The sequence below is a fragment of the Limulus polyphemus genome, unplaced genomic scaffold (assembly GCF_000517525.1).
Source record: "Limulus polyphemus unplaced genomic scaffold, Limulus_polyphemus-2.1.2 Scaffold8520, whole genome shotgun sequence".
NCBI classification, from domain to species: Eukaryota; Metazoa; Arthropoda; class Merostomata; order Xiphosura; family Limulidae; genus Limulus; species Limulus polyphemus.
In genome coordinates this window covers 1-11,902 of record NW_013674130.1, presented here as the reverse complement: position 1 = coordinate 11,902, position 11,902 = coordinate 1, and the positions used below count along the sequence as shown (strand labels likewise).

The window sequence follows — 11,902 nt, the reverse complement described above, 5'->3', positions numbered from 1 at the left end:
AGGCTTCACGAAGGGACATGAATTTTCTGGAAGCTCATGACGTGTTACTAGCATCACGTGACTTCTGCTGTTGTAACAATACTTTAGATGTTGGATAATGTGACATCATACAGTCACAATTAATCATTCATTATGAAGAAAAACTATGATATAAGTTTAACATAACAGCAAATGTACAACGTTTCGACAAGGTTTTGTCATCATCAAGTAAAGTTTTTCTTCATTACACATTCAAGCAGTTTCCAAGCATTATTAGGTTATTAGTGTTAAGTAAATGACTACACTTTTAAACCAAACAAACTGCTTTCGTCATTCCGCCACTATATTAGGCCTACTTTATTTATTTACTTCTCTTTTCCAAACTGCACTGCAGAGCTGCAAATTCAGTGAAACTAGTCTGTTGCAGCAGGAAGAGTGAATCAAAGAATTAGGCCTCTGCATCATCTTTTCTTCACTGAAGTTCATGATTTGGTGAAGAAAGGAAATAAACACCAAACCATTGAAAGTATATGCACTTATATATATTCCAAATTTTTTGCTAACACTTATTGTCTGAAAATTGTGCCCGGTTGATTTCAAGATAACAGCTGTGCTCACTGCTAAGAGTTTTAAAATTAACAAAATGATACAGAACACTTGAATGGCAGATCAATAAGAATATATTTAAGAATTCAGCTTTCTTGATTTAAACTACACGTATAGCACCATTATTTCATTCGTTTTTGCACAAAATAAGGATTTCAGGAGATGGTTGATTGGAAAAACATTCAGTTAGTTTTTAGAAATGGTGTTTGTTTTTTGTCATCATTATAGAGGAAGAATTTAAATATTTTAAGTCCACAAATTAGAAAATGAGATGTCCTAGTAATTTGTAGGAATAAATTTGCAAAGATTTTAATTTTTAGATGTTTCTATTACACTCTTCATTTAATCATATTATAGTGGCCATAGGAACCGGTGCTTGGGCATGTATTACCGTTACCCCACGATGTCTCATGGCGGGGATATTACAAATGTAAGTCTATTGCAATCTTTTACTAGAATTCTAAAATATTACCGTGCTTTTAGGCTGTTTAGATTAATAAAAGTGTTGAAAATGTTGTGAAGTCTAGTGTATACATTTTTCTTTGTGGTCTTTTATAAGTTATGGACGAATGGTTTTTAGTTATAAATTTACTCGTATTCAAAAAGAATTTAAAGTTCAGAGATATGAAATGTATTTATTGTTGTTTTGTTGATTTACATTGTATTTCATTCCTTTTACCTCCAAAACTCCATAGTTGTACATCTGTTCACATCTAAAAAAGTTCCTATATGTATATAAAATATGTGAAAGAAATGTTTTTCTTATAATGAACTTTCAACTATGATTCCAAAGTTTGAAATTTGAACAGTTGAAAATGATAATTAAATGTGTTTAGTTGACTAGAACATAAGTATGAGATATTAACAGTTGAAAATGATAATTAAATCTGTGCAGTTGACCAGAACATAAGTTTAATATATGAACAATTGAAAATGTAATTAAATCTGTGTTTAGTTGACTAGAACATAAGTTTAATATATGAACAATTGAAAATGATAATTAAATCTGTTTAGTTGACTAGAACATAAGTATGAGATATTAACAGTTGAAAATGATAATTCAATGTGTTTAGTTGACTAAAACATAAGTTTGAGATACTAACAGTTGAAAATGATAATTAAATCTGTGCAGTTGACTAGAACATAAGTTTAATATATGAACAATTGAAAATGATAATTAAATGTGTTTAGTTGACTAAAACATAAGTTTGAGATATTAACAGTTGAAAATGATAATTAAATATGTGCAGTTGGCTAGAATGAAAGAGTTCTCTTTTTTTTTTATGTATCTACCCTTTATATTAGGTTGCTGGGTGTTGTGGTGGCATTAATTGAAGCACCTTGTTTTTGTGCTTTTTTGGACTTTGCTCAAACTCCACACAATTACTTCGAGAGGAAACCGTATTGGCATAAGGCATTGCTGTATGTCATGTAAGTCTTTTGCATCATGAATGGTACATGTGATTTAAGACAAAGAATCAACATTTATATTGTGCTTCTGTTTTTTAAAATAAAGTGTTTCGTGTCTTACACATAAAGTTGTTACTATTTCAACGAAGAGGAACCCACTTTGAGACTGATAACGGCTTGAATGGGTAATGAAGAAAAACTTTAATATAAGTTTTTCTTCATTACCCATTCAAGCCATCTCCAACCATTATTATGTTGTTACTATTTGTTGAAAAATAGTTTCAGCTTGGTTAGCTTGAAGAATTTGTTATATATTAAAATTGTCGTCTGTCTAATGGCAGTAACACTGTTTTTTTTTTTTCACGTGGTGGAAACTTTTGGTGTCTGTTCATCCTATAAGTTATTAACTCTTTATTTTCCCCCATTAGTTTATCGTCGTTCATTGTAATAATTTGTACCGGACTCTCTACCTTCTTTGGATCAGGGCTAATTTTTGTTACTGGTAGCCTGTATGGAATTATGTCATTGGGCAAAAAGTAAGTTTTTTGTTCAGGTTTTTATTTTGTTATATTTTTAAGCTCTGTATTGTTGACATCTTGTAGTTTTCAGCATTTTCCAATAGTGAGGTTATATTCAAAAACTCTTTCCAGTTGTAACACTTGTATAAATCAGGTGTTCTTTGTCTGGTATGTGGAAACTTTAATTATAATGGGCTCTTAGAAAACACAATAAGAATTATTTATTAGAAAAGTTTCTCGTATTGTCAGGGCTATAGATATAATACTGTAATGTAATTAAAGTATTATTGGCAGTCCTTTCACACTGCATAACTTTAACACTGAACTTTTCTGGATAGCAAAAGGTCAAGTAAAAGTGAAGCATGGAATCGTAGGTCAGCTTGAGAAGATTTAGGTATATGTGTTGTCACAAATAGTTCACAAGCAGGTGTTTTTTTGTCCACAACATATAATGAAGACCATAATACAGGATTTTCTCTGTCCACTCTTCATAACAATGACTTTAATACAGGATGTTTCTTTTCCACACTCCATAACAATGATCATAATACAGGAATGTTTTTGGGCTATTGATAAGCAAGTAATGTAAAAGTAGAACGTGAATTTGTTGGTCACTGTACGTATTATTATTAGGTTAACGTGGCCATATTTCGAAAACCGAAACCAGAAACAATTTTATAAAACTTAAACATGTACTCACCATAATTCCAAATACTGGATAACCTTACTGTATTTGTGACAGTTGTATTTCTCTGATGACTATATCTGTTTCAGGATCAGAACAAGTAAATAACGTAACATATTCAAGGTCATAGCTGAAGGACCACGCTAGTTTCATCACTTGATGATGCTATATACACGAGCTAATAATATTAATAAAAACTGCTTAAATATTTACGTCTAATGCATTACTTGTATTTAGAGTAAAGAAATGAATGCATGCTTCATAATCTTTAATAATAAAAGAACCTGTGTGTGTATGACCACCATAACTCCAAGAGGAAAGAATATGAAACTTTGTACGGGTATTATTTTTTAGATTTGATTCAAAACAATTTTGCCCAATTTTTTTGCCCTTAAGCCCCATAATTCTGCTTCCTGAAGGTCTATAGAAAAATATCATATTTTTGATAATTCCCACTCACTGAGTGTGGAGGTTTTCTGTCAAATGCTCTTTTTTCAACACAAACATGGGAAGAAAAATACAAATCTGAGAATTAAAAAAAGTTGAATTGAATTACGTTTGGGAAACGGCAACAAACAACGGGAATAAAATTATGAATCGGGGAATATTGGAGAATTCAGAGAATGAAAATAATTCAAATGAAAACACAGGAAGAAAAAAAAACGAATCTGAGAAGCTAAATTAAAACTAGTTGCTTTTAAAAAGAGTTGAATTGAATTAAGTTTGGGAATTGGCAACAGACAAATCAATTAAGGAATTGATGCATAATAAAGGAATGCTTCTGAATTAGTTAATGGAAGGAAGTTCACAACATAACAAAGGATATACGAAAGTCCAATGAAACGAGAAGAAACACTTGATGAGTTGTTAGAGTTTGGCACAAACTTAAAAGTATAGAAGAAGAGACAAATTAAAACTGCAGTTACGTTAAAAGTAAGTCTTTTATAGATTAGAGGAATGACCTAATGTCTTAAATATCAGTAAAAATGATTCCTTTTTTGCATTAATAACAAAATCAACAGAGTTGTCTTAATTAACTGGATAACAACTACATTACTGAACAAGTTTCATGGTCAAACGTTTTCAAATATCAATGTTTTTTGAATAACAACTTAATTACATACTGCTTGTATGTGCCTGAATGAAACAGGATCAGTTGACATTAATATATTCTGTGTATTGTAAAATGCAGCGTTGTTCACAGTGAAGAGTTAACATTTAAACAAAATCTTAAAAATTTGGTTGAAATTGATGATCATTTTTATCAAAATCATATATATATATTTTTTACTTTGATTAGGCTTGAATGTTGAATTATAAAAGAAAATTATAAGGTTAAGTTTTCACTATAGTTATGGACCAATGTATCATCTTAGGTTTCTTCCTCTCATCCTAATTATCAATGCTTAAAAAAAAAAACTTTTAAGAAACCTGACCACCTGAATCCTTCCAGCAAGTAGACCTAAAAGCACATAGATAATGAAGTTTCTTGAATTTTGAGTAGTAGTTAACTTCTAATTAAAAAAAGCTGATCTTCTATTATGTAAACATCGTCTCAACAAATGATCCTATTTTTATGAAACTGTGAACACTTGAACTTTTCTCTAGATTAAAGAAATAAATTTAAAGCCCAATCTGTTATTCGATGTACTACTTACCATTGAGTTATACCAGTCCCTCCCCCTCGTTAGTAACCCTGGACAAGGGTAAATCGAAAAAATGAGACTAGGTTTCATATAGCACATATTGTGTACAAAGAACAGGACTGATATCAATCCTGCATCTTAATTAAACACCATAAAAGTCTGAGGAGTGTATAATTTAACCTAAAAAATGATTGAGTAATAGTTGTATTGACATCTGATAAGCGCACTTTCTGAAATTTGCATTTCAGTTTCTTATTTGAAAATTGGACAGAGTTTTTATCCATTAATTTAAATTTTCTTTGTATTTAATATTACGATGTATTTTTATGAAAATTACATTTTTACCTGTACGATTTTCATTAAATATTAGTACCATAAGCTTTACCTATGTTGCATTTTTCTGAAATTTTCTGTAAAAATCATTCATGTATAATTTCTAAAAAATGTTTATAGTTTTTCATTTACAATGCTATGCAAAAGTCATGTAATACAGGAAATGTTATTAATATTTTAGGTAGTCTTGGCCGTTTGGCTTGCATGTGTTTATTTATCCAGGTATAATTCTTGTAATGTTTTACACAAGATTGTAATTGTATTAGGTTAATAAATGTGAGGCAAAAACAGGTTGTCAAGTTAAATTAGAAATTATTTACTTTAAAGAGGTCTTAACGTATACGTGTAAACAATTCGCACATTGGTTTTAGATTTAAATAACAACATTTCTTTATAGGGCTAGCAAAGAGGAGATGATAGCTAAGTCGTCAAGCATGTCTAACCTTATTCGAAATAATGAAGAACAAAAAGATGTGGAAGCTGGACCTGAAACACAAGCAAGATCTTAAGTTATTATTTGTGTAAATAATTCATTTTAGCAGATGCAAAGATCTTATTAAAGTAACTTATTAATAGTAAGAGGCTGTAAAGTTTGCGTACAGTGAGTGATGAGTATATAATAAGCAGTAAAATTTTACTATTACGTTGTTAGACTTTAAGCAGCTTTATTTTGTAATAGTTAAACTTTACTGTTAAATAAAGCACCTTAAATTCTAACAATGTAATGGTTAAACTTTACTGTTAAATAAAGCTCCTTAAATTCTAACAATGTAATAGTTAAATTTTACTGTTAAATAAAGCTGCTGAAAGTCTAACAACGTAATAGTAAAATTTTACTGTTTTGTTAGACTTTAAGGAGCTTTATTTAACAGTAAAGTTTAACCATTACATTGTTAGAATTTAAGGTGCTTTATTTAACAGTAAAGTTTAACTATTACATTGTTAGACTTTAAGGAGCTTTATTTAACAGTAACATTTAACTATTACGTTGTTAGAATTTAAGGAGCTTTATTTAACTCTTGCTTGTCAGTTTTCTTAGTTTGAAATTTACTAATGGTTCACTATAGTTTGGTTTGTTTCACCTTAATATTATTTCTATATTTGTTAACTTGTGTAATTAAATATTTTATCCTTATTACTGATCTTGCAAGTTTAAGTGTTAAAATTGAGATTTCTGCAGGTTGGGAACAGTTTGTAAACTTTAGCTTTTTTTTTTTCTTCTTCCGATATTGTGATCGTAAGTTGTGGATGGTTTTCCTAACATTGTCGAACTAGTTAGTTCTCCCGCAGATTTAGATGTCGAAAAAAATGTTTCCTTACTTTTATAAAAATACTGAAGTAATATGTTAGAACAATGACAAAAATAAATTTGTTCAGCTGTTGCGAAAGTCTTTAATCGTCATTTCGGTGTTAACATAGAAAGGAATGAGAACATTCCTGCAATACATTAAAACCTTTTAGTCAATTTAGCTTTACTTGATTTAATTAGAATATAAATAAATATAGAATAAACCGATATATATGAAATAAAGGTATTTTTAGTCATTGAGATAGTTTTGGATAAATTTGATCGTATACTTGGTTGCTTATGCTTCATATTCAAAAACTAAATATCTATTTTCATATTCTTTATTTTTTGATACTTGCTTTGTATACTGGTGGTCCGAAACTCGAATCACTTTCCTTTTTTTTTTGCATTGCGTACATTCCAGTAACCATAGTATTTGAAATGTTCCTTATTCAGTGCTGGTATTGTATTTTTAGGCTAGATTTTGTGACTACAGTTAACTAACTGTTTCTCTACTAGATGTTTTTTTAATGACTGTGTGTATATATTTATGGGGACTGTTATTCAAAAGTGCTACCAGAAATCCAAATTTTCCCAACAAACAGTTTCTACTGAACATATAAATTTCTTTACAGAAAAGCTTTCAGGTTGTGAACCAGCCCAAAATTAAGCCCCGTTTCGAAGGGCCAAACTGGTATGTAACATGAAATGGTTGGTCCAATAGAAAACCATTATACATAAAGTAAAACAGCGTCAAACCTGACTTCATTTCTAAAGTCAGGTAAATACAACAATCACAAGGTTTATTCTGTAACATTTTAATCATCTTCGTGATAATTCATATAGAAGAATCCATACGATCTTGATAAGGTACTTGTCCATTTGTTTTTAAAATAGTAAAATTATCGCATTACATTTATACAGTAAACTTTTAATTTGTTTACAAAATCTTGTCTAAAACATTTTTTAAAGTGTTGATTTTTGGTATTAGTGTGTGTGTGTGTGTGTGTGTATAATACGAAATCCTTCAGTTTATGTATTTGAGAATTGAAAATTGCTTATATTGTACAGATTCAAGTGTTTCATTGCTTTTAAGTTTTCAAATTTACGTGGATGTACAAAATAGCAAAAGTGTTCTGAATGAATAACTGATATACTTAACAAAAGTTCACACATAATAGAGTAATGAGCAAATTTGAAAGGTAGATAATTTCGTAAACTTTGTCCCAACATTACAACGTTGTATAATTATGTAAATTAGCTAAGACAAGAATGCTAGTAACAACGTGATAAAAAAAAAACAACCAAAGGAAACCCATGTTATGTGGAACATGCATGTCTTATGTATTAAACTGTACATGTTAATTTATAAGCAATGACTGTTCTGCCAGTTCTGTCCTTAATGTCCAAACAATTCTGTAGAAACACCACAAACTAGTCTTTAACAGTAATTTATTGGTCTTTGGTTACATTATAATAAACATTAGTTTAATATTAGAACAAGCTGTTAGTACATGCTCAAAAGTAAAAATTTGACAATATCATTTTTATTTCTTGGTAAATTTATGCGTGGAAAAAATTTAGAAAATGGTTGCAATGTATATTTCGACAAATTTACGAATAATCCAAATGAGGCTAGCAGTCGTGAGATCTCGCTGTGTAATGTCTTCCTCCCGAACAATATTATTTATTGATATGCTAAAAACAATGAACAATAAAAAAAAGCTACTACCCAAACAGCAGTCTAGTGTGTTATTACGATTATTTTACATATAAACAAAATGCTGACCTTGCTGTATAATTTTATAGTTTTAATCTGAGAAGATCTGGAAAAACAAGTAGTAAATGCAAACATTTCAGGAATTGTTAAACATCTGTTATGTGGTGATTTCAAACACAATAAAACGTTAACTTTAATTCCTGTCATCGGGCAGTAATGTGCAAATTTTGCTTAAAGCATTACATTCGTATAAAAAAAAATATTTTTCAAATATGCAATGACCCAGTCACAGCTACATACTTAACAAGATAAACAAAAAAAAATTTACAGGATTACAGAAACAGTTTTTGTAAATAAAAATGCTCTGATCATAAAGTTTATTTTTTTTTTCCTGTTTTGAAAACACATTAAAATATTTCACATAAATATCACAGTTTTACTTAAGATCATCTCCTGGAAGTGGAACAAAAAACACAAACTTACTTAATAATGATTGATATTTTGATTTTTTTTTATGGTTTATTACTCTGTTAACAGTGAATCAGTGTTAATTTGTTGATCAATAATCTAAAAATTTTTACTGAAACGAGTTGCATACTTCAAACGTAATTGAATTATTTATATGGGAAAGTTTGGGCATTCTACAAATTCCGTTGCTAAAGTTATCATAAAATGTCAATTGTAGAAAAAGATTTTGTCTTCTATATCAAAAATCTCCCGTGAATAAAATGGTTTATATTATGCTTTTATCTATTCCTTATAACCTTGATGAATAATAACTGTACCAAAAACAGGTGAACATTATAGTTCCAGCTAACTCGCAGCCCACAAAACCTTTCTGTATAAATTTTTTAATTTGTAGCTCTCCCGGAAAAAGAAAGAAGAACAGAAAAAAAAATATCCTGAAGAAAGATAACGTGTTCATTTTAATCAGAAAGACAATTATAAAAATGTGTAATAAGTGATTTACCTCATATGATGACACTTATTACATACGACTTTCAAAATGTTTTAGAAAATGTTCATGATTTGAGAGCAAAATGAATTTTGAAACACAGATAGAAACTAAATCAAAACTGAAAACCTTCAGTTAGTCACCACATGTCAAAGAAGAAGTGGCTTATATTCAAATACCTTGATGTAGAAATCAAAACTGAAACCTTCAGTTAGTTACTACCACATGTCAAAGAAGAAGTGGCTTATATTCAAATACCATTGATTGTTTTTAATTACTTTAATGTTAGTGTTAAAATTCAAAGGAGAAGATGACAGTTTTTTTCCCTCAAAGTTTCTTTGTATATATTTTATTTCATTAATGACATATGCCTGAAATTCTTTGAAAAAGTCAATTGTAATTAAAGATATAGTTATTTTGACAAAATAATATTGCAAGTAGACGTTTTTGTATTTGAGTTATAAAAAAACGTTTTTAAAAGTGATATTACTTAATTGTAAGTTTACAAATTTAAATTCAAACTATTTCTAAATTCGTTCTAATAAATAATGCTCATAAAATACTTTTTATACAATTATATCCTCCCTAATAATAACGCATAAGTTAAAATGAGAAAATATAACTAATTAAAACGAACACATTAACATTTGTTGAAAACCTTAAAAACTGAGAAAATCAATTGTAGCTTGTAATATTTTAAACTTAAGTGAAAACCTACTTCACACAAGAAGTAAATGTGTCCAAAGAACATAAGTCTGTCAATACCCTGTTAATGACAGTTGTCAACATAAAAATACAGGTGTAATCAGTTACTTAAGTAACTCGTTAATGTAATGATAATAGTTTGGTCATAAATGATGTAATATGAGATTACATTTTTAATGGGAGTAATAACATTAGTTACTTTCAATACATACACACAAAAAATTCTCCTTTTATCTGTTCTACACCTACATTAGTATGCTTTTTCTTCTTTTAAAACCAAGTTTCAATTTCTAAATCCTAAACAAATAAAGTACCTCAACTATATTATTTTTCTTTGAGTAACTACGAAGACAAATAAGAGAAAAAAGCAGCTTCGTCGGCACTGAAACCTTTGTTTCATTTTTATCTGGCTAATTACGTGCATGCAGACTCTGAGATTAGATTAATTGGTTACATAGAGTGTGTAAAAAAAGAGATTGATAAATAAATTTACCAATGTGTAGTTGAAAATAGTAAGGAATATTACAGCTGTTTTTCAGGACATACGAGACAAATATAATGAGTAACATAACTTCCTATTTCTATTTATTAACTAATATGTACGATCACTATATTACTTATTCTGCAGAAATGATTAATAAGTTATTTTGTTCCATTAATCTGTCCAACATTGCCTGTAATGATGCTTGTCTACAAAACACAAGTCTGTTAACACCCTGTAATGATGCTTGTCTACAAAACACAAGTCTGTTAACACCCTGTAATGATGCTTGTCTACAAAACACAAGTCTGTCAACACCCTGTAATGATGCTTGTCTACAAAACACAAGTCTATTAACACCCTGTAATGATGCTTGTCTACAAAACACAAGTCTGTCAACACCCTGTAATGATGCTTGTCTACAAAACACAAGTCTGTCAACACCCTGTAATGATGCTCGTCTACAAAACACAAGCCTGTCAACACCCTGTAATGATGCTCGTCTACAAAACACAAGTCTGTCAACACTCTGTAATGATGCTACTATAACGTGTTTAGTACTAATCTTATGGATAATAATACCTGTCAACACCCTGTAATGATGCTCGTCCACAAGTCTGTCAACACCCTGTAATGATGCTACTATAACATGTTTAGTACTGATCTTATGGATAATAATACCTGTCAACACCCTGTAATGATGCTCGTCTACAAAACACAAGTCTGTCAACACCCTGTAATGATGCTACTATAACATGTTTAGTACTGATCTTATGGATAATAATACCTGTCACTTTATATTTCACACATATCTGTGTTGCATTTGATGTTTTATACTGGGTAGACATTAACCTGGATCCAATCCTAACTACAAAGTTTGAATAGGTAATGAAGAAAACTGTATTACAAGTTTAGCATAAAAACAATATTTTACCATCATCAGGTTCTACGTTAAACTTGTAATAAAGTTTTCATCCTTACCTATTCAAGTTATCTATATATGTTCAAGTCTGTATAATATCAATATAATAAGTTGGGTATAAATTACCATAAAAACAACTAGTCTGCTATTGTTTAGTTTCATTTTTGGTATCAATTAACTCGAAACTAGTGGATCGTTAATCAAATAACGTCACAAGACTAATCTAACTGGCATCTTTTTAAATTTTTCAAGACGCTGGATAGAGACTAACAGCTGTTTGTATTTACTAGCTTGTCAAATAAACACACAACAGTATTTAGAAACCAATACTAATGAAGGTTCTTCACATCTCATTACTTTCCTTTACTTTCTTGTTTAGTTAATCACGATCCCCCTAATAAAAACAATGTAATTTTCTGAGTCACAGGCACAATTTCCTTAATCCTGCTATAGTTAATTTTGAGGTTAGTAAAGAACTGTTTCATTATCACAGACTCCTACAATCATTATCACTCGGTACAATGACAGACTCCTACAATCATTATCACTCGGTACAATGACAGACTCCTACAATCATTATCACTCGGTACAATGACAGACTCCTACAATCACTATCACTTGGTATAGTGACAGACTCCTACAATCATCATATCA

At 29.8% G+C, this 11,902-nt stretch overlaps 2 protein-coding genes across 2 annotated transcripts; one reads left to right on the top strand and one right to left on the bottom strand.

Moving 5' to 3' along the window:
* The first annotated feature begins 947 nt into the window (after window positions 1-947).
* Window positions 948-8,207, top strand: LOC106475402 (calcium channel flower-like). The gene is made up of 5 exons (XM_013936086.2): window positions 948-1,015; window positions 1,891-2,016; window positions 2,424-2,531; window positions 5,575-5,838; window positions 6,133-8,207. Exons 1-4 carry the CDS (start codon window positions 996-998, stop codon window positions 5,684-5,686), a joined length of 366 nt encoding a protein of 121 aa, XP_013791540.1. The 5' UTR covers window positions 948-995; the 3' UTR covers window positions 5,687-5,838; window positions 6,133-8,207.
* Window positions 8,208-9,466: 1,259 nt separating this feature from the next.
* On the bottom strand, window positions 9,467-11,896 carry LOC111083197. Its single transcript, XM_022379514.1, has 2 exons — window positions 11,114-11,896; window positions 9,467-11,007 (listed from the first exon to the last, which is right to left on the bottom strand). Exons 1-2 carry the CDS (start codon window positions 11,172-11,174, stop codon window positions 10,463-10,465), a joined length of 606 nt encoding a protein of 201 aa, XP_022235222.1. The 5' UTR covers window positions 11,175-11,896; the 3' UTR covers window positions 9,467-10,462.
* Window positions 11,897-11,902: the final 6 nt, after the last annotated feature.

Excerpts from the sequence above, each read along its gene's own strand:
- LOC106475402 (XM_013936086.2), top strand. The coding sequence starts at position 996 with ATGGCGGGGATATTACAAAT. Across the intron at positions 1,016-1,890 it reads ATGGCGGGGATATTACAAAT|GTTGCTGGGTGTTGTGGTGG; the intron begins GTAAGTCTATTG and ends CCTTTATATTAG. Across the intron at positions 2,532-5,574 it reads ATTATGTCATTGGGCAAAAA|GGCTAGCAAAGAGGAGATGA; the intron begins GTAAGTTTTTTG and ends ATTTCTTTATAG.
- LOC111083197 (XM_022379514.1), bottom strand. The coding sequence starts at position 11,174 with ATGTCTACCCAGTATAAAACATCAAATGCAACACAGATATGTGTGAAA. Across the intron at positions 11,008-11,113 it reads TGTGAAATATAAAGTGACAG|GTATTATTATCCATAAGATC; the intron begins GTATTATTATCC and ends GGGTGTTGACAG.